The sequence below is a fragment of the Elgaria multicarinata genome, chromosome 2, assembly GCF_023053635.1.
Source record: "Elgaria multicarinata webbii isolate HBS135686 ecotype San Diego chromosome 2, rElgMul1.1.pri, whole genome shotgun sequence".
Taxonomy (NCBI): Eukaryota; Metazoa; Chordata; class Lepidosauria; order Squamata; family Anguidae; genus Elgaria; species Elgaria multicarinata.
The window spans coordinates 47845068-47868350 of record NC_086172.1 but is presented as its reverse complement, the minus strand read 5'-3'; the positions used below and the strand labels follow the sequence as shown (position 1 = coordinate 47868350).

General features: G+C 42.2%; 1 protein-coding gene across 1 annotated transcript in view; it reads right to left on the bottom strand.

The window, feature by feature from the left end:
- Positions 1–573: 573 nt before the first annotated feature.
- Positions 574–23283, bottom strand: part of KCNH7 (potassium voltage-gated channel subfamily H member 7) — a 325994-nt gene continuing 303284 nt past the window's right edge. Inside the window, exons 14-17 of the mRNA XM_063116468.1 lie at positions 20842–21090; positions 15402–15570; positions 1430–1619; positions 574–939 (exon numbers count right to left, since the gene is read on the bottom strand). Of these exons, the coding sequence (XP_062972538.1) occupies positions 673–939; positions 1430–1619; positions 15402–15570; positions 20842–21090 (875 nt within the window). The 3' untranslated portion in view covers positions 574–672. The remainder of the gene's footprint in view (positions 940–1429; positions 1620–15401; positions 15571–20841; positions 21091–23283) is intronic.

Below are 23283 nucleotides of genomic sequence, written 5' to 3'. Positions count from 1 at the left end.
CCATTGTGCAGTCTGGTCGCTCAAGCTGCCTGCCCCCAAACACAAAGTAATCTATTTGCTCACGGTGTTTTACATGAATGACTTTCAAACCCAGAGGGCTCAGCTACTGTAGTCTTTCCCAACGCCGCAGAATGGCTGGGTCGACTGTAAAAAGCTCAATGCCAGGAGGGTAATTGTAGCGTTTTCAAAAGGTAAACTGGAAGAAGGTTTCACTTGAACTGCAGAGCAGCTCAAGAAAAAGCAAGTCATTTCTGTGTGGACCATCACCATCATTTTTTGAAGGCATATCCGCAATAAAATAGGATTTCATTGAAAACAGTAATTAGTAATCTCCATGCAACAGAACTGTAATCATTTCCAAACATGCAGGTGCTTTAAAAAAATTAAAAAATATAAGGTGCCTTGAGAATGCTGGCAGTTTTATATTTGGAACATACAGTTTGTTTGTTATATATATATATCTATATATTTATATATTTACATTGTTACTGGTTAACTTTACCTTACAAGCTACAAAGTTAGGAAAATATACAGTACTTTTGCATATAATGGTATATCCTTGTAGCCCCTGAGTCAAGTATAGAGGATTTAAAATACAAAAAAAAAAAAAAAAAGGGAAAAAACCCAGCCATTAAAAGCACTTACATTTTAGGTGATGTAAGTACAAAAGGGTTATTTCCCAGGAAGACCAGGATCAGAAACATGCCTATGGAGACCCAAGATTCCTATAGTGCTTAGGGAAGAATCAGGCAAGGACGGGTGTCTAATTGGGTGGAGGTAAGTCTTACAATGTCGTGGGGGTAGCTCTAAAGACTGCTCATGCTCCTGTTCCAAAAACGATGCCAGGTTGTCTTCCGAGGCTGTATTGAGATGCACTCCACTGGAGAGGGATTCTTTGGATTTCAGTTTTGATTTTTCAAGGTCTAGGAACTCAGGACACTGAGAATACAAAACAAAATGGCAAGCGTTAGTTCTGAAGATCTTAAATGCTGATTTCTATGGGGGGTGGAAATAAAAATGAGTGTCTTGGGAGCTGGGCCTTCCATATTATTGCCACACACACCCTACATGATCATAGGTTGCATCAATGGATGCAGGAAAATTAACGGAGGATAAGGCTATCCATGGTTGTAGTCTGAATGGCTAAATGTTACTTCCAGCATCACAGGCACAGGCTCTCAGTACCTGTCACTGGGAAACAACACTGGGAGAAGACTATTGTCCTCAAGTCCTGCTGGTGGGTTTGCCAGAGGAATGTGGTTGGTCGCTGTGGGAGACAGGATGCTGGACTAGGTAGGCCTTTGGTCTCACACTGCAGGGCTCTTCTCCTGTCCTTATATGGATATATCTGCTGAAGTGTACTCTTGTCCACAAAAGGAGACAGTTTAATAAGCCACGGACATTTATATACCTGTTCACAGATGCATACCTGTGAAGGACTGAAGCTTCTGTCTGTTTTAATAGATGCTACGGGATGAAGACTTTGCACAATGCGGACAGCTGGCCTCTGATAATCTGCACTTGCGGTCACCACACTATAGGCAGGGGGGATGAGTGCAGATTGTCTCTGCAGCAACTGTAGGATGGTTTGAATGTCAGCAGTCATCTGAGATTCGAGCCTGGGAAAGCAACAAGCGATCAATAAGTATGTGGGCAGGAATGACAGAACTTGACAAGACAACGTAAGTCGTAACTTACACAATAACATTACTGAATGGTGTTCTGAACAGGAATAAACAGAAAAGTATGACATTGGCTGCATTTTCATGGAACAGTAAGCTGGGACTGTGGGAAATCCCAGCTCAATCTGAACAAGCTGTCAGTTGATGTACACAGCCCTTTCGCTTCTACTTGGCTTCTCCTGCTAGATCAAGTGGCAAACCAGAAATGGTTGTTTTAGCTTGTCTTTGAAACCTGGAATCCTGGCTTGTTGTGCCCTTTACTAGCCAGGATTGTGAACCATGGGTTATTAATCCTGGTTTGTTTGGAAGCAACAAGCCAAGATCCTGGGTTTGGACAAAATGCTAAACAAACCATTTCTGCTTTGTTTAGCTACTTGTGCTAGCACTAGGAGGCACGTGAATGGACTGTGTACACCAGCATGGAGTTTGTTCACAGTAAGCCAACATTCTACAGAATGTTGGCTTAGTATTCTGTATGATCGTTGCCATATTGGAAGACTGAAGGGAGACATGATAGCGCTATTTATTTATTTATTAAATTCTATACCGCCCAATAGCCGGAGCTCTCTGGGCGGTTCACAAGTACTTGAAAGGATGTCACACAGAAGAAGGACAGGATCTCTTCTTGATTATCCCAGAGTGCAGGACACGGAATAATGGGCTCAAGTTACAGGAGGCCAGATTCCGGCTGGACATCAGGAAAAACATCCTGACTATTAGAGCAGTATGACAATGGAACCAAGTATCTAGGGAGGTAGTGGGCTTTTCCACACTATAGGCACTCAAGATGCAGATGGACAGCTATCTGTCATGGATGTTTTAATATGGATTTCTGCATTGATCAGGGGGTTGGACTTGATGGCCTTATAGGCTCCTTCCATCTCTACTACTCTATGATTCTAAGATTCTATGATAAAAGCCACCATAGGATGAATAAGCCCACATCTATTTGTTGTTGTTAAAAAGCTTCAAAACACTCTTTACAATACTTTTGGAGCCTGCAGTCCTAGGGACTAAGCCCCATTGTACACAATAGGACTGACATCTGAGTAGACATGTATAGGATTGCACTGTTAGTGCCCAGGTGCATGTGTGTGTGTGTGGGTGACCACATGAAAAGGAGGACAGAACTCCTGTATTTTTAACAGTTATATAGAAAAGGGAATTTCAGCAGGTGTCATTTGCATGCATGCAGCACCTGGTGAAATTATAGGAGGGACCACAATGAGTCCTCTGTAAGCAGCAGGCACTCTCTCTTCATCTCAACAGGTAAAGCTTCAGGATCCCTGCCCTCTTTTGTATCTGTTCACTCTAGTATAGTTCCTGCAGCTTTAACTGTTGTGTTGAAGAGAGAATTTCACCCGGTTCTCCATATATACAAATGACACCTGCTGAAATTCCCTTTTCTATACAACTGTTAAAGATACAGGAGCCCTGTCCTCCTTTCCATACGGTCACCCTAATATATAAGTGGCTTTAAAGGGGGGTTGGATAAATTCCCGGAGGCAAAGGCTATCAATGGCTACTAGCCCTGATGGTTGTGTGCTGTCTCCAGTATTTGAAGCAGTAAGCCTGTGTGCACCAGTTGCTGGGGAACATGGGTGGGAGGGTGCTGTTGCATCATGTCCTGCTTGTTCATCCCTGGCCGATGGCTGGTTGGCCACTGTGCTGGACCCTTGGTCTGATCCAACATGGCACTTCTTAGGTTCTTATGTTCTGAAGTATATAAGATGGGCTAGGGAATTCCTATCACTTGCCACAGCTAAGCATGCTCAAATTCTCAAGAGAATTTGCAAAGGTTCTGAGAAAGCAGAAAGGATGTGTCAAGAGCAGGTTGAGCCTCATTAGCACTTATAAACCTTGCTGGCTGAGACATAGTGATATTGGCTTAATACCTCTGCTTTGGCCCTTTGTGAGCCCTGCTACTTAAGATCCTTTAACTGGGAAATTCAGGGACTGAATTTGGCACCCTTCTGTAAAACATATGCTGCCCCCCCCCCCTTGAGCTACGGCTTCCTTTCCCATAAATGGGAGCTTTATACTACACTTAAAGATCAGCTAACTTGTGAGCTGGCTTAAAGGGCATATGAGTACAATACTCAACATTTACATAGCCCTTTTTGACATTATATTTGAATCCCTACAAAGGTCCTGTCTTAGGTCATTTACCATTATCTTCAAATTGCTGTTGGAGCACTGAGGCTGATAGAAAGTGGTTTGCCTAAGGCTCCCTAGTAAGTTTAAGGCAGAGGCAAGATTTGAGCCACTGGATCCCTGGTTTACAGCTGTTTCTTAACCAGCAGTACATGGAGGAGATGGGATCAAGGTATGACTGTTTATAGGAGGGACCACAATGAGTCCTCTGTAAGCAGCAGGCACTCCCTTAACAATGAAGCCCAAGGCATAGTCTTCCAACCTTTGCAGAACTGGGACTCGCCCTTAGCCCACAACATGCATTTGCGGACCCACTTTTTCACCATATATTTGTAGGGTGGTAGCGTTGCTGTTTCAACCCATTATAGTTCAGGCTGTGACTCAGCCATGGGTCCCAACCCAGAAGTTGAAGACCAGTGATAAAGTAACGACACATCTAAATCTTCAAATCCATGCTTATTGTAGATGGGCACAAACACAATCCATGAATGCTTTCCAATGACCATTGGCTAGATGTTGGGTTCTTTAAAACTCAACACTTGTGGAATCAGTCATCTATATTCCATCATGCATTAAAGCTTGGACACTTGATGTGGTGTGTGTGTCAAAGTAGAAGTTCCAAGATCATGGAACTCCCACCCTTGGGAAGTTTATTTCTTCACACAGTGCATAGAAGTATGGGATTCATTTCCACAAGAAGTAGTGATGTCCACCAATTTGCGTGGCTTCAAAAGGGGATTGGACAAAATTCTGGAGGAGGCGGCTATCAATGGCTACCAGTCCAGTGTTAGAGGCTGTATGTCTATATACACCAATTGCTGGGGAACATGGGTGGGAGGGTGCTGTTGCACTCATGTCCTGCTTGTGCGTTTCCCATGGGCAGCCGATTGGTCACTGTGTGAACAGAATGCTAGACTAAATGGACCCTCAATCTGATCCAGCATGGCTCGTCTTATGTTCTTATACTCCAAATCTGTCTGGCTCCCTCTTTACTAGCCTTCAAGGAGTAAAGGTGTTTTTGTTTCACAAATGGGTCTGGTTTGACTTACTTATTTCACAGGGTTTCCCCTCTCTACTGCTGTTGTGAGTTTTGCTCTCATTGTTCAAATTCTCTGTTATGGTTTCAATTTTATTATTTGGATTTTAGCAAAATCAGTTGTGAGCTGCCTGGGGTTCTTGTTATCAAACAAACAAATAAAGCAACCATCACTATACTCTCTCAACTGCTTGAAAATCCAAGGAAGTGGTAGTGCAACTATAGTTGACCAGGTCTTTATTAGGTGAGAGCTGTATTGTTTTTAGATAGCTACCACACTACAAAGGATTATTTGAAACCAATGGAGGTTTATATATATAAAAAAACAAGCAGCAGAGTTCTCTGCATGATTCCAACTACCTGCTGTCTTGTAACATATGTTATATTGCTGTATTTTATTTTTCACTGGAAATTAGGCCACTGTTATTCAAGTTTTATTGGCTGATAGAATGCATGGGAAGTGGCCTGCCCTTATATTGGCTTTAAATTGCTTGTTAAAATGTACAGTTGACATGCCCAGGAGCACTCACTGACTAATATAGACTGAATTTGTCAATTCAGGATTAAATTGCCCATTTGTCATGACAAAAGTGATGACAGTAATGGAATCCTGGGGAAATGATTTTGAAAAAAAAAAGGTTACATGCCTGAACAAAAGCCAATTTCCAATTAGATGCAGCTTTGCCCGCTTACAAGTCCCTTCTGAGCCTGTCTGCAAGATTTATTCCCCTTGAGTAGAGGAAGGGAAGGGGCGTGGCCTGCAAGCTACTTCAGAAAGCAGCATCCCAAAGCAGTCAAAGGGCAGTGACACAGAGTCTTCTGTTGTGACCATTTTGGAGTGTGGTGGTGGGGAAACTACGACATTCTTCCTCTGTTATGATAGAATCACTTTTTAGTGACTGAACTGTTTCATTCACATCTGGTGTTTAGCCATGCTGGATCAGACCAAGGCTTCATCTAGTCCAGTGGCCAACCAGCTGTTAACCAGAAACCCAAAACCAGCACATGAGTGCAACAGCACCCTCCCACCCCTGTTTTCCAGCTTAACTTGTCAGCTTTTGCTGAGCTAATCATTTCAGGTTATAATGAATTTGGGGCTACACATCAAATGTCATATGAGTGGACTTTTGCTCATGTAATGGGACCCTTTCCTCTCCTCCCCTCTGTACCCTCCATATCCTCCAAATCTGCTCTGCACAGGAGGAAGTGCAGGAAGGAGGTGCATCCATTCTGCCAGCAGTTTCCATTCTGCTACCAGTTGGGCATCACTGGGTAGAGTCATTTGATTTTATGGAATATCCTCTGCTTTGGCCATTTCTGGTTTGTTGATTTTTTTACTGCACCAAATCCTCCAGTTATGTCACCTCTGAAATGTCTAAACATATATATTGGGCAGTATAGTTGGGTGAGATCTGTTTTGTTTTGTTCAAGATATGTGTGTGTTTCAGTGTGTGGGTCCTTTGATGTTAATTATATTTTGGTTTGTATTTTTAAATCTTCAGCAGAAAGAACTAGGGAATTCTCTGCTATTTATGCTGCAATCTGGGGGGGGACCTTTTAGACAGAAAAAAAGTCCTACATCTGCTGGGAATGCTGGGAGCTGCAGGGCTTTTTCCTTTCTCAACATACATAGGATTACACATCAAGACACCACAAGCTACAACAGCGACATTCGAAACAAATTTCGCTCACAGATTTTGTTTGTTTGTAGCAAACAAAACTGTAATGAAACTGCTAAAATGAAAGAACAAATACAGCTTTTCTAGTTATCTTATTGACAGTAATCTAAACAAGGCAGTTTGTAATTACTAGAATCTTACTTTAACACCTTCTGCAGGCAATTAGTCTATAGACCAGCCTTCCCCAACCTGGTGGACTCCAGATATGTTGGACTGCAACTCCCATCATTCCCAACAAACCTGAAAGGATGGGTGTTGCAGTCCAATGCATTTGGGGACCATTACATTGAGGAAGGATGCCACAGACCTACTCTTTCTCTGACCTATTTGTTCTGATAGTAATAGTATGAACCTGATGCATGAGGTTCTAAGGTTCAGAGTGATTTTTCACAGACCAATGATGAGCTTTTACTTGGTTCTATTAGAACAAATCGTTCACTGATGTAAAATTTCAAGGCTGCCAAACAATCTCCCACAACTGAGCATGGCTTCCCTAAAGATTATAGCAAACCCAATGCCATTCAATCAGCAGGTGAATACAATAATAATTGCATGAAATTAAAGAAGTGAACAATTTGGGTTTTTTACGTAAAAGATTTTCTAATGCAATTTAAAATTACAATTTAATCAATCACTTCATTTCCCCCTCAAAATGGCAATAACTATCCTTTGCCAGCTTCAAAGTATTCTGCTGAGGACTCTACAAATTATTCCACCATCTTCAAACCACCTAAGTGAGGGTTTATTTGTTTTTTGTCTCCATTCTCATTGAAACATTTCTTCTGTATTATTTGTTCAATATCAGTTGGCTATGCTTGCTGGGATGATGAGGGCTGTAGTCCATTACATCTGGAGGATAGCAGTTTGGGAAATGTTAGTCTATGTTAATGAAAACAATCCCCTGGTTGTGAAACAGACATCTTTGTGAATGGTGCTCAAATTATGGGGGGAAATGTAGGAGGGCTTAATGAAATCCACAACCTACAGATCCTGTGATACTTCTAGATAATGAGGCTTTCATTGTGCCATCACACTGCCTCATTCACAAAATTTTACAGAGGGTGGTGGTCTACACAATGTAACCCTCCTGTATTTTTCCATTGCTTCTCCCATCCTTCTACTTACCACAAAACATCCATTAAGGAGGGAAAGACTAAATAGCTGGTCATTGCCTTTTGATTACCATTTTATTTTATTTTTATGTACTTATTTAAGGGCCCAGTCCTATGACAGCTGCTGAGTATCAGAGAGGAGGAGATCTTTGCTTCTGTTCTTCAGTTACCCTGTATTATAGCTAGATGGGCAATTTTGCCCATCTAGCAGAGGCTTTGGGGAGGGAGAAGGAAGGAGGCTGGGGATAGCCCATCCCCCATTTCTTCCCCTCCCTGGCCCCAAGAATGCCTCCTTTTCTCCATCTCCATGCTCTGTTTTGTGAGCGCAGTGAGGTAGCTGCCATGATTCTCTCTGTGCCAGCTAAGAGTGGGAGGTGGCAGGGAACTGGCTTCCAGCTTAAAGCTTAACTGTCTACAAGCTTAAAGCTAGGAAACTGAGCAAAGCTAGGAAACTAGGGGACAGAGGATTGCTCCCTAAACTATATTTATGAATCACCAACATTAAAAGAAATGTGTAAATGATATACAAAGCCATTCAGTACAGTATCTTAATAAAATATTGCATATTATTTCTGTATGCTGAAGACTAGATTACATTTCTTGTAATGCTTTTTGAAACAAGTATGTTTTCAGTAGGCACTGGGAACCTAGAAGGGCTGCCACCTAATTTGTATTGATAGGGAGTTCCAAAAGATGGTGCTCTGATACTAAAGGCCCTATTCTGAGTGATCATGGACTGGACCTCTGAAATCTTAGGTACCACCAGGAAGAGATTTCCTGATGAATGCAGCAATGAATCACGTTGTCTCTTAAGTATCCTGCACCATAGTAGTTTAGGACTTGTAAACAAGTACCTGGCAAGTAGCATATAGGCAGCCACTGACCTCAGCAGAGGGGCAATATGTTGGTGATAAGCCACTACTTTTACCAACCTGGCTGTGATATTCTGCACTGACTGCAGCTTCCAGACCAACCTTAAGGGCAGCCCCACATAAAGTGCATTGCAGTAATCAAATTCTGAGGTTGCCAATGCATGGACCACAGTGGTCAAGGAATGGCCATAGCTGTCTTACCTGCTGGAGCTGGTAAAAGGCAGTCTTACCTATAGAAGACACCTGAGTACCCCCAAAGTATGCATCTGCTCCTTCATGGGGAGTGTAGTCTTGTCCAGATCAGATGACTGACCCAACTCCTGGACATGGGAACCACTCACCAACACATCTTGCCAGGATTCAGACTTATCAGCCTTCATCTAGCCTACCACTGCATCCAGACATCGATCCAAGGCTTGTACAGCCTCCCTTGATCCAGACATTACAGAGAAATGGGGCTGGAAGTAGTGAGAGTACAGAGGGCACCTTGCTCCAAATCCCCTAACGATCATTCCTAATGGTCTCATATAGATGATAAATAGCATGGGGGACAAAATGGTGTGCTGCATCAACCCACAGCCTAAACACCAAGGCGCCAATGCGCATTCCCCCAAAACTACTCTCTGAAACCAACCCTGCAGATAGGACTGGAAAAAATGAAGAATGAGGCCTTTAATACCCATCTCAGGAAGTTGGTCCAGGACGATACCCACCTTACAATCCCTACTGCATGTCGTGGTTTGTAGGGTGGGTGGGTACAAAGCCACCCCCGCCACTCCGCTTGCCAGGTTCAGACAACACACCACCCCATGCTGCAGTGCAGGTAATTATGTAAACAACAGTCCTGTGCACAGCATGCACAGGGGTGCGGGAAGAAGCCACTATGGCGTCTTTTATCCCCGTGATCATGCAAAGCCGAGAGAGAGAGAGAGACTCCAGATTTGTTAGCCTACAAGTCCCATGATCCCTCACCATTGGCTATGCTGGCTAGGGCTGATGGGAGTTGTAAACCACAACATCTAGAGGGCCACAAGTTGCCCAACTCTGCTTTAAAGGAAGGAAATCTAGAGTAAATAAATATTTACAAAATATAGACTAGGAAAATCCCCATGGCATTGATGGCAGTTTTATTTATTATTTATTTATTATTGCATTTATATCCCACCTTTTTTCCTGCAAGGAACCCAAAGTGGCGTACATAATCCTCCCCCTCTCCACTTTATCCTCCCAACAACAACCCTGTGAGGTGGGTTGGGCTGAGAGTCTGAGGTGACTGGCCCAAAGTCACCCAGTGGGTTTCCGTGGCTGAGTGGGGACTAGAACCCGGATCTCCTGACTCCCAGTCTGACACTCTAGCCACTACACCACACTGGCTCTGTTTTAGCTTCTGTTACTTCCTGGCTGTTCTAGATCCTTCAATTTATATTTTATTTCCTGTGTTGGAATTTGTACAATTGTGCTTTTACACTGAGATGGATTTTTAAAGTTTCGTTGTTGGATTTCCATTGTATTATTATGTTTTCATTGATCTTGTTCAACAGCTAGAGGATTGGTTTTATACAGTGTCTAACAAATACAACAAACAAACAAATAAATACTGTATTTGATTGACAATTTTGGACTACATTTTAATTCTACGCTGCCTAAAAGTGAAGAATTATGGAAGACAACCTTAATTACTATCTAGTGAAATCTGGTAGGGAAATGAACTTCTATTAAAGAGAAGTTGATTTTTTAAAAAGCCTATTTGATTAAATGTATTGTCCCAGGGACAAATAGTTCTTCCCCAGAAGATGGAGAATAATAACTTCCTCTATTATTTCATGGAATATTGTTGGCTGGAACACACATTTCCCTGGGAATGATTTTCAAAAACAACTTTGGAGACACAATATTATTTGTTTACAGGAAACTTGGATTGTCACTGTTTGATTCAGACAAAATTATTTTGCCTGGGTAGAAAATGGCAGCCGGACTGGAAGCTTTGTCATTTTTGTTAATATAGTCCTAAAATTGAAGTATGAAGAAACAAGCTTGAACGATATTTTCCCCTTGTAATTAGGGTGTGGATTGAAACAGCTTTATCTCTTTTCATAGTTAACATCCATATTCCCTCGAGGAACCAGAAATTTTATATAGAATTAACCTGGAACAAATTGTACTCTGCTATCAAATTAAACAGAGTATAAATACGTTGACTCTACTATTGTTCTGGCAAGAGACCTTAATACTCGTATGGGCAGGGGCAATAAAACACTAACAGTTACGCTTGGTCATAAGGAAGATTGTTTGTTATTTTTTCTGCACCAAGATTTAAGAAATGATCAAATCAATCGTGCTGGTCTTCAATGGGTAAAGACCCTCTTCAAATGTAATCTTCACTCCTTAAGTGGAAGGAGTCATAATGATAAATATGATAACATTACTTTCATTTCTGCCTTAAGGGTGAATGTGGTAGATTGTATTTGTAATGTATTCTATCAAATCTTGCCAATAGTTTTATTGATTTCAACACTCTTCCTTTAGGCTGCAGCAATCACTGCCTGGTTAGGACTGAGTTCATTATTCCAACTGAAAAAGAAAAACTGATCAGGAATAAGTCAGCACAAATTGATCCTGAAGTTGAAGGTACCAGAATCCTCAAACTAAAATGGGACATCCTGTTATTAAGACCCTGGCGTTTTGGATGATCTAGTCATTTGCAATTTTGGGATCCTTGAAAAGAAATTAGGCCCACAGAGAGGGACTGCAGCTCAGTGGTGGAGCATCTGCCTTGCACGCAGAAGGTCCCAGGTTCAATCCCTGGCATCTCCAGGTAGGGTTGGAAAAACTCCTGCCTGAAACCCTGGTGAGCCGCTGCCAGTCAGTGTCAACAATACTGGGCTAGATGGTCTGACTCAGTGTAAGGCAGCTTTCTGTGTTCCTATGTTCTATTCTATGTGGATCTAAAGTTTTAGTTTTATGGGCTTTTTGATGTGGAATAATTTCAGAACAAGAGGTTGAATCCAATGATGTTCCCCTGATCCCTGCTCTCTTAAGGAAGGCTCTTTGATCTAGTGGAGGCTTCCATCAGCGGAATGGGAAGGAAGGTGATTTTTCGCAATTCTCCCTCAGGCCCCATGCCCTGCCAAAATTTGTTCCAGAGGGTAGGAGGACCCTTTGGAACAGTATGGGAGGTGGTGAGGGGGGCTGAGGGGACAAGGGAATTGCCAAATATGGCCTCCTTCCCCATTTTACTGGATCTAAGAACTTTCCATCAGCAGAGGGTTGCCACTGGACACAGCCCAGGGATTTAAATGCTACTGCGGCGCCCCAATGAGAACTCCTTTAATTTTATGACACTAGTTACTTCTGGTGCAGATGACCTCTATCTCCTTAGCTAAACCTTATGCACATGGCAGAAGATGAGCCTTCCATGATTTGTCTTCAGGAACAGTTGCAATTTGTTTTCCAACACTGTTCATCTCAGCTTGAAGAATATCTAAACTCATCCAATTATACCTGGCTTTACTTTAGATTATTTTCCTTTAAGATTATTTTCCAGGTACTGATGTGTCAGCTGCTAAACTGAAATTTAAGATGGGGATGAGAGAGATCTTCGAACAGAGTCATCTTTCTTTAATGACGCATATTAAAACTGCTTCCTGACACTGAATGATCACCATGGGTTGGGGAATTATGTCACTGATCCGACTTGTCTATGGCCTGGGTCCAGAGAGCTTCTTCAGGTGCACCAAAAAAGATGAGCAGGCGCATGGGATTTATGTACGTGTATATGTATTTGCTTTGGGCAGCTCTGTCCCATTCCAGATCACAACCTGCTTTTAGAAGTTTCCTCAAGTTAAAAAGTGGTTTGGCAAGAAGTATGGTGGGCTGCTATTTAAGAAAAGCAAATCCAGGCTTTCCCTTGGCCCTATAGAACTAACCATGTGGTCCTTTGCCTCTCAGCCTAAATTTGCATTAAGCTTTTACCACAGCTAAGATTTCAGTGAGTGTCCTCTGCTGACTTAGATGGGCAATATCATAACATCCCATATAACTTAAGATACTGGCCGGGTTCGGACGATCAGTGTGTGTGGGGAAAGCCACTTTGCCTTCTTGTCCCCTTCTTGCATGCCCACCATTTCCCTAACTACCCTCGCTCTGGCACAGGTTGCTGCATCATCTGAATCTGGCGAGGTGTGCAGCAGGGCTGGCTTCCAAACCATCCCTCAACCCATGGTGCCCCACAACCTTGGCACACGGCAACCTGCACCACAGTGAGGGTAATTAAGGAAATGGCGGATGTGCAGGGCAGGGAAAAGAAGCAATGTTGGCTTAATTTCCTCTGCTGATCATCTGAACCGAGCCACTGTGAGGAAGCAGTGGAATATATTGTCAAGAACTCCATTTCCTCGATGTGCTCTGTGTGACAACCCCATTTGTCCAAGTTGAACTGGCATGTATGTAGTGATGAAAGCCACCTGTGGGTCTGTTATCTCGAGGTAGCTCTAGCTTTCAAAACCAGAGTAAGACTCAGTTAATTTGGAGCGTCTTCAGATGGGGGGGGGAAGAATTGCATTTCCTTACCGTCGCTTCCCTCCACGGCTTCTGTCCCCTGATAATTCCTCTTTCTTCACACAGGAGAAGGAAGCAACAAACATATGGTTCAGTTGCCGTTTTTATTGCGCCGCTTTCCCTTCACACAGCAGGAAATGGCACATTTCGTTTCAAAAAATAAATAAATCAGATTTAAAGGGGTCTATTTTGTAATGGAGGCGGATGTAGTCGTCAAAAGGACCTGCGAACATCCGTAAGTGGGGAGCAATGAGCATGCGATTAAACACTCACCGAATGATGCTTTAGAATTTCTACCTCTAGAGCTATACGTACCTTCTTCCATATAAACCACAGTAATAATTCCAGAGCCTTCTGCTTGGCTAACTGCTGCTATTTAAAGTTTCTAGCTTGGGGCTTAGAGATAGCATCTGGTGGTTTGAATCCCTGTTTCCTAAGCCCCAAGAGTGTCCTGTATGTTCTGAGAGGTAGACATAAGGGGTGGCAGCAGCCTACCTTGCTGGATTGGTTTTCAAGCTTTTGTCCCTTGCTGGGAGTTAGGGCACACCCCCTTCACTTATTAATTTTGACCTGTCCCCAAAAATGTGTGGAATGGATTCCCTGCCTGCTACTGAAGGCATGCGTCAACTGGTCAAGTCAGTAGAAATTTACATTTTTTATTTGCAAGTAATAACAAAGAAGTTACGCGATCTCTCATTTACATTTGCCATGGCTGCTGCAAAATATTGACATAAATGTCTGGATAGTCATGCAGTTGGATTGTAAGCTTGGTACATGATATGTTATTTTATGTCGGCTTATGCTCTGCTGGGGATTGTTATATTACTTTATATTATTTCTGCAGCCAATTTTTATTGTTAGAGCTATTGGCTAAAACAAATATGTTCTGAATATTCTGAAGTAGATGCAGTTATATGTTGAATTATGCTGTATGACTGCTCAGCACCCTTTAACTTCATTTCAAACAATGCCGAGAGCTGTGTTCCCTAGCCCACAGCCACAGTAACATGTTATGCACTGAGAAGAGGGGGAGGAGAAATTATATGGAGCTCATTAGGGAAAAGAGGTTTCCCTATGTATATTTTGACAAAAAAAAAAGACTGTTTTTCTGGCACAGCAGGAATAAGTATTTGGGGCACTTATGGTACTTTTCTTTCTTTGCCGACCTCAACCACCACCTCTTTTTTGTGGCCCCCCCCAGTTATTTATTACAGGGAAAGCAGCAAAATATTTCTCACATCAGAGAATGAAATTTCCTGCAGTGAAATGTAATGGATTCTTCAATGGTAGGTTAGGTTCAAACTACATGATATATGAAATGTATACCATGCAATTGTCACTCTGTTTTTTACTCGTCAGTAAGCATGTGGCTCCTGATATTAATCGGGACCACTGCACAGGGGTAAGGGAGCTTTAAACCTTCCTCTCCAGCTGCATGTTTTCCAACATGTCCCCTCCCACCCAATTCATCATTCAGCTTACTGAAGTTTAATCGTGACCCAGCGGGACCTCAACAGGGGAAAAATTAGCTGTGGTTGAGGCAGAGCTTATGCAGTTCAGCAGCAGCTCCTGAACCAAACAAAGAGCTCTGAAGATTTCCTTGAGAGCGAGGAGCATTAAAGAGCTCTGGAGGGCAATGGAGTAGAACAAAGTGTTCTGAGGAGCACTGAAGACCTGAGAGAAGTGGAACCGCCCAGAGAGCTCCGGCTATTGGGTGGTATAGAAATGTAATAAATAAATAAATAAACAAGACGGAGTAGTTTCAAAGGATGCAGATCGCATTCTGGGAAGGCCAGGCATGAAGGATCATGAAGGTTCAGGGAAAAAGCAAAGCCAAGGGAAACATGACCAAGGACAGCTGATGTGTGCCAGCTGGGACGTATAAAGGAGGCCATATAAAGGAGGCTTAGCAAGCCTGATTACTCTACATCCTTTTTGCAGCCAATTTTGGCTGAGAGCTACTGGCTGAAACAAATACATTCCGGATACTCTGAAGCAGATGCAGTTTTATGGTGAATTATGGTGTACATGGGCTGGAGGTACTTAATTTCTGCCGTAAGGGTTAAACCATGAAATCCCTAGTTCAAATCTCTGCCACAAAATGCTTTGATGGCCATAATAGCAAGCTACTATCACTCAAGTTCAGCCCCTTGTTTGAACCTAGTTATATAAAACTGAGCTATCCATTTTGTATGGGCCGCTGAAATAATGTGTGAGAAGCATGTTGAACACTTGAAAGAGCTCTGTAAATGCTCTTATCACAATCTACCATGTTGAAGCTCCATCATTGACCTGATGCCCTTTTTTACCTGCTGAGTTGGTCTTGAAGTAAATCTAGCCTCTGCTCCACTTCACCGTAGTTGATCTCACTTTCTGTTTCGGAGATGCCCCACGTGACATGAGGTAATGCTGACTGACTGGATGACTCTTGGTGGCTCCTGCTGTGATCCTCCTCCCAGATTTGTCTGTCAGTGATGTCTACCAAAACAGAAGTTTATAAAGAGAGATGGTTAGCCAAAAAACAGACATTGTTTAAACGAATCTACAAAACGTGGGATATGCTATGCTAAGGAATGCCCACAAAAGTGCTTTGGCTTTGTCCTCATGTTAATGTTCATCTGCCCCATGGCACTCAAGCTGTGTGCCCTGGCCTCAAGTGTGAGAAGAAGCACTTGGATATAGCGGACTGATGATGACCACAGGAGCAATCATGCTGGATCAGTTATGAGGCCAGCTGAAGGGAAATTTCAGTTACAATTCAGAACCTGGATAGTTTGGCCAATTTTTTTGTCCAAAATATGCTGCCCTTAGGCCTAATCCCACTGGGGTAGATCCAGACTAGTGGGAGCAGCTACTCTCCTCTGGATGCTCCTGTTGGCAGAAAGTGAGGGGGAAGGTGATTTTCATAGAGGCCCCTTTCCCATGCACCCACCCCCCCCAGCATCACCTCCCATGCTGTTTTACAGAGGAGGGTTCAGGGCATTGGGTAATCAATGAAAATGGTTTCTTCTCAGCTCTGAGAGTGGGTTTCCTCTGCTTGATCAAAAACCTTCCTTGGTCAGAAGGAGCCCTTCTTTTCAAAGGAGGCAAAGTCTGGAACGAACGTATTGGCTCTGGGATCTTGTGGTAGCAGTATGGAAAAGCACATCAGTGAAGGTGCTAGACACATGCATTGCACAAGGTTGCCCTAAGTCAGGGGTGAGGAACATGTGGCTCTCCAGATGTTGGTGGACTACTGCTCCCATCAGCCCTAGTCAGCTTAGCCAATAGTGGGGAATGATGACAGATGTAGTCCAATGACATCTGAAGGGCCCATCCCTGTCCTAAGTGGTGCCATCTTGAACAAAAAAAGAAGCTTAAAGATCTGATTTTGCTGGCTGTCACATGTATCAGACCTCAATTGGTCTGGGGAACTAGCCAGCAAAAGAATGTAAGAACAGCCATGCTGTATCAGACCAAGGATTCATCTAGTCCAGCATTCTGTTCATACAGTGGCCAACCAGCTGTTGACCAGAAACCCACAAGCAGTATACGAGTGCCCACACTCCCTGAGCAACTGGTGTATATAGGCTTACTGTCTCTGATGCTGGAGGTAGTACATCGCTATCAGGACTAGCAGCCATTGACAGCCTTCCCCTCCACTTCTAACCCCCTTTTAAAGCCATCCAAATTGGTGGTCATCACTACATCTTGTAATGGTGAATTCCATAATTTAACTATGCACTGTAAGAGGAAGTAGTTTCTTTTATTTGTCCGGACTCTCATTTTGGTAGATATAAACCAAATAAAATCCTAACACAGACTTAGAGAGAGAGAGGGAGAGAGAGAGAGAGAGAATAGTATAAAAACTATTTGATTCATGTCAGGGTTGAAATACAAACAAGATATTCATATATTTAGTTAAACTCTTCCTAGAGCAGATTTATGCAAGGCAATTATTTTACATGTAAGTAATGTTTAAAATCTTTCTCTTCCCACAATGAAGTCATATAGGCTGTAGCCCTAGCAGATATCACAAACATTGCACCCTGGAACAAATTTTGAAATCGTGTAATTTTAGCTCATGAATAAACTAAAGAGGTTTAAAAATAATAGCAAAAATGAGCCCTTTGCTTGTCCATAGGGTAGGGTGGCCATATTCCCTACTTTACGAAGGACAGTCCTCTTTCTGAAGGGTGGTCAAAGGGCACGTCATCTGGCCACAGACTTCTTCATGACGGTGGGATGTTTTGTATTTCTATTTAAATTATAGTCATGATTTCTAAATTTGCATCTATACATGTAAACTACCATATGCAGATTTTATGCCAATCTGCGTCCTCTTTTTGGGTCATGCATTTTCTATTTTGGGGCAATGCATAAGTGGCCACCCTACCATAGGGGCCTCTGGCATTGCCCAATATTTTCCACATGCACAATCCATCACTGAAGCTGCAGGGTGACCAGGAAGACTTAGGCTGCAGTTTTATGCATGCTTATTCTCTTTAAGCTGCTGTTTATCCTGCAAGGAAAAGATGTGGATGGCTATTTCCCACCCCAAACAGGAAAAGGCAGCAAGCTGGGGGCATGGAATAGAAAGGAAGGCAATTTTGAAGGGGGAAAACAGCTAATGGGTTAAGCAGCCCATTCCCACTCAAGATTGTGGTCCCTTGGGGTTGCTTATGCATTTTTTAAAAAACTCTCCAACAATTTTATTTATTTGAGTATTTATATACTGCTTTTTAGGGTTTTTACTACCACAACTAAAAATAATAATACTCCTATGGCAAATTAAAAATAAGAATAAAATACACATTCATAATAAGAACAATCATCAAATAATTTAATCAACAAGCCACTAGTTAAGATAGCAGCAATAGTTTAAAATGACAATGCAATGGCATGAGGCAACCTCAAATTCATTCATTAAAAGCAGCTGTAAAAAGCAGGTCTTTAGAGTCTGTTTAAAAGCAATAATGGGACCATTATGGAAAAGGCCTGATCTCATGTGGCCACCAAGCTGATGGACACCTGAATATGACATCACAGATAGGTTTATGCAGGTGAAGATGCTTTCCCAATAGAGGGGACATATAAGTGAGACTAGTAAAAATTGGTTGTAACGCACGTCTCATTAGTGATGGATGTTTGCAGTGAATTTCAGGACCATAGACAAAGATCTGTGCTCAATGCAGTTTTAATTATTTCTTATATTAATGGGCTCTACATTCGTGACCAATCTTTAATTACATAAATAGAAGAACAAAATCTCTATTAAAACACTAACATCATATTTACGGGCACATGTTCACTGTCCATTATATCCACAGCCATATATTTATACGTATTGTAGAAAACTGGTTCAAATTAATTCAATTAAAAATGTCAGCGAAAACAACCACAGCTGACTGAACGGAACATCATTAAAAACAACCCAAACACCCCTTATCATGGATGACTAGTTCTTAATAACAACACTAAAAGTCCTGGAAAAGGAACAAAGGAAAATTATCTTGGCTTGTGCATGGTCATAATGAAAATATTCACCTCTTAAACTTGCTAAATTTAGCCTAGACTAGAGTACAGTTTGCACTAGGTTGCCTTGGAAAACGTTGCCATAGCTGCAAGAACACATTTCTCGCGGCCGGGAGGAAAAAGGTGAGTTTCCAAACAATAAATGTATGAGTCTCAACAATTTACATGAACCTGCAAAGTTTGGAATCTACTTTTAGTTAGCACTATATATAAATCCAGCTTCTGTAAGAAGCATGTTTATGCAAGGAGTGAAATCAACGAAACCACACACAAACACTTGAAGTGGGAACTGAATACGATATTTCAACAACAGAATCCTTGATGTTTTACATATCCGTAGGTGTTTCAGGAATTTATCCTCTCTCTCATGTTATCTAGTAGCAATCAAATCCTGCACACCTTACTTGTAAAGATTTGCCAGTGAACGTGCTATGGTGGCATGTTATGCTAAATTAAGAGATAATTGATATGTTTGGAAAATAATTCTTTAAAGGCATAACTCATTAAATGCTGTTCTCACATCGTTCCCGTGAGGCTTGCTCATGAGCGGGGTTTGCAGAATTATGCCCTAAAGCCGATAAGATAGCATCTCCACCCTTAAGTCATAGTGAAAGAAAAAGTGGCTCTTCACAAACCAGTCCCATCTGCTTTTACCCACTCTCCGTTCTCTCCCCACCCCCAACTTTTTTTTTTTATGATTTGTGTGTTTAACCTGCAACATCAAATATAACTTAGCTACCCTAATTTCACAGCCTGAAAACTAAGGGCCAAACTAGATGAGATGTTGGAGATCTGTGAATGGATCTCCCACCCCTCTTATTTTCAATTTTGGATTTATTTATTTATTTATACAAAAAGCACCCATGTCGTACCAGAAATCCTGGAAGGGCTGAATCATGTGGAATGGGCAGATCACGTGGGAAGTCCCTGTCTCTGTGGGAGGGGAGGGGAGGGGAGGGGAGGGGAGGCAGGCCGCGGGACTAACATGGAAAGCTCCCGCATGATTCAAGCGGGAATAAATGCCAGCAAGGCCACACAGCAGCAATATACAAAATGGGGCAAACTGATAATTGTTTCTGGGGTCAAACAAGAATTTTCTCCCAGGGCTTATGGGCTAAGGACTCTGGAGGGTTGGTTTCTTTGGCTGTCCTTGTAATATTTGGCTTGAATTGCATGTTTTGCACACACTTTTGGATAGTGCCCTTGATTGTCAATCTGGATTGCTCTTGTTGTCTGCTTGTTGGTCTGGACTATAGCATGCTAATGTGTAGAGGTATAAAGAGATGCCCTTGCTAGTGCCTCTTTTGCCTATATGATGCTACAAAGATGCCATTACATGGCTTGGGAATGCAATACCTGACGGTACACTTCTCCTGACCTGAACATACCCAGACACTATGAACAAGATCTGCCCTCCCCCTTGAATGTCACCTCCAAGGAAGGCTCAGAACGTGGCAATAAGGGAGAGGACCTCCTCTTTGGTGGCCCCCTGACTACGGAATAGAATGAGTTCCCCACTGAGGCCTGCTTGGCGTCAACACTATCATCTTTTTGGCACCAGGTAAAGACCACCCTCTACTCCCAGGCATTTAATGGTATATGACGAGGCATCTACGTCTGCTGTTTTAGAACAAGTTTATTATGAAAAGCATTGTTTGTTTAAATTGTTTTTAGCTGTTTACATTGTTCAAATTTCTCTACGTAATTTTTTTTAAAACTATTTTTATTATGCTGTTTTGCATTTTTATGAATTGTTGTAAACCGCCCAGACAGCTTTGGCTATGGGGTGGTATAGAAATCATCATCATCATCATCGTCTCAGCAATTCATTTATCCCAAATTAGTTAGTGCACAATTAAAGTATACCAAAATATAAAAAACCAAAAAGGAATTACCTTCCAAAATATGTTGAACTTCGCCAGGAGGAATATTTTAAAATAAACATTTCACTGAAAGATTAAAAAGCAGCCAATGGATTTCACCTATATCTTCATTTGTAAGGTAAAGGGAAAACTATACATATACATTAAATGTACGATTCTCTGTTAACAAGTAGGTTTAAATCCAATGTGTTTCTATTTATCTACTTTCCTTCTGTTGGTTTGTTTAATGTTGTTTTGGAAAACTTACAATATCGGCTTCTTTTTTAAAGGAAGATTAAAAAGCATGTTGTGAAATAATTTCCCAAGGATCCTGAACTCTTCATACAGTTTGCAAAGCACTTGCATCAATTACCTTTACAAGAGTGACTTCTTCTGTCAGTTGGGATTTTTTCTGTTGCGTGTACTATCTCCCCAAAATCCAGCACTGCCGTCTTCCCCAGTACAGCTGGGTAGCCTATAATCCCAGAGAACAAGGGCTTCTGTTCATCATCGATGGACGACACAAAAGATGATGACCTGCTTCTCTTGATCTCAAAATGTTTCTTGGTGTCCTGGTAATGTCGGGCATTATCCACAGAATCCTCATCCTTTTTGTCATAGTCTGCTGAAAAAAGACATAATTAGAGTCAATAATATGCAATTTATTCTTGTCCTTGGGGAAGCAGGGAAGAAGTTATTATAACATTTAGCAAGTATGTTCTCCACTAAGGATAATGTTACTTTAATGTCTTGTTACAGAGAGAGGCTAAAGAACTTATATTCATTTCCTCAAGCAGATCCTGCAACTCGTCTCTTCGCTGGTCTCAAGTGGCATCCCTGGTCTTAAAAAACACACCAACCATTGTGTACAAATAGATTAAATGGGGACAAACGTGCTTCCGTACAAAGAATTCCCACGCTTTCTCTGTTTCCGCCTTTAATCCTATGTTCTGCATATTTTTGGGGAATTGAAATATTGAGATATTTCTATCACAGGAGATTTATTTAAGAGCATGATTTACCTTGTGAGTTTCAATACTAGTTTGAAATAATATCCTGGGGGAGATTCCCCCCCCCCATCTGTTACCCATTCATTATTAGTCAATTTAATTCTGCCATGTGTAATCTTGTTTTGGAATGTAGGCAGCCTCAGTGTTGATTCTGGAATTAGATGCTAGTTGTGTACCTTGGCCACCTTGAGGCCCAGTATTGGGCAAAAGGCAGGATAACAACAACAATACCTTTCAGCACAATCCTATGCCTGTTTACATAGACGTAATCATGATTTCACTAGGACTTACTCCCAAGTAAGAGTGCATAAGACTAGGGTTAAAAACCTTCTGATTTCTAACTCACAGTACAATCCTATAAACACCTACTCAGAAATAAGTGCTATTGAATTCGATGGGAGTTACTCCCAGGTAAGTACAGTCAGACTGCAGCCTGAAAATTGTTAATTTCCAGTGAGAGCCAGTGTGGCGTAGTGGCTAAAGTGTTGGACTGGGAGTCGGGAGATCTGAGTTCTAGTCCTCATTCAGCCATGGAAGCCCACTGGGTGACTTTGGGCCAGTCACAGACTCTCAGCCCAGCCTACCTCACAAGGTTGTTGTTGTGAGGATAAAATGGAGAGGAGGAGGATTATGTATGCTGCCTTGGGTTCCTTAAGGAGGAAAAAAGGCGGGATATAAATGTAATAAATAATAATAATAATAATAATAATAATAATAATAATAATAAATTTATAGTCACTGGATTCTTTTTTTTACTCACAACCTTCTTCAACCAAAACAGCTCATTTCTCTCTTCTTGAGCAGTATGCCTAGTATCTATCTACGTTTCATTTCAAGATTTTGTCAGACCTCATGCAGACAATTACAGATGGCAACGGGGAAGGTGAGTCAAACTCACCCTCCTCATACACCCCCCCCCCCCAAACTGCTCAGAAGTAACGGGTGACCAAACTGGATACACTCTTCTATATGTAGCTCACTATGCACAACAATCTTTGCTCTTACGAGGATTACTATCTTTGCTAAAAAAAAATCTCGGCGTATGCTTCTTCGTAGTTTTGTAACTCAGCCCAAGCACCCATTCACTGGAGGGGCAATATTAACGTATTTAAAATAAAAATAAACTCAAGGAGGGAAATCGAGTTCTAGTGGTTCATAGTCCTCTTACGATCAAGGCAGTACCTGAAGATCTTTTTCCTCCTTTATCAGTGCCAACCAAGGAGTCCTTCAGTCAGGGATGGGGAGTCAATGGCCTCCCCCTTTGGCCTATACTGAGGCCCCTCCACTTTCATCCCTTCACTGGGGAGCTGCTGGGACCGGGAGCGCCTTGAGGCAGCACTTCCCTGGAGCTTTGCATGGCCTTTGCCTTTCACTTTGAATATGGTGCTGGTCAAGCAAAGCCCAATGGAAGTGCTGCCTCAAAGTGCAGCACTTTCCCAAAGCCTGCACTTGCATGGGAAAGGTGGCAAGAGAAGACAGCTAGGTGTGTGTGTGTGTGTGTGTGTATGAAGATGTGTATTGTATGTTTGTGAGATAAATGTGTCCAGACAAGCATGTCAGAGGGGTAGTGCATGCCAGCAGTGGGCTGGCCCTGACCACTTTGTGCTGTGGCCCCGCCCACTGCTGCCACATGACCTTGAGTGTACTTGCTTGCAGCCAATTTGGTCCTCCTTGATATACAGCATGGTGAACAAACCAGAACTCTGTGTAGCATTGAAACCTGGTGCAGAGCTTAGTTTTCTAAATCCTGACATAAATATTGAAGTCCCCCAAGGCTAGAAGGCTGAGGGTCCTCAATATAGGTT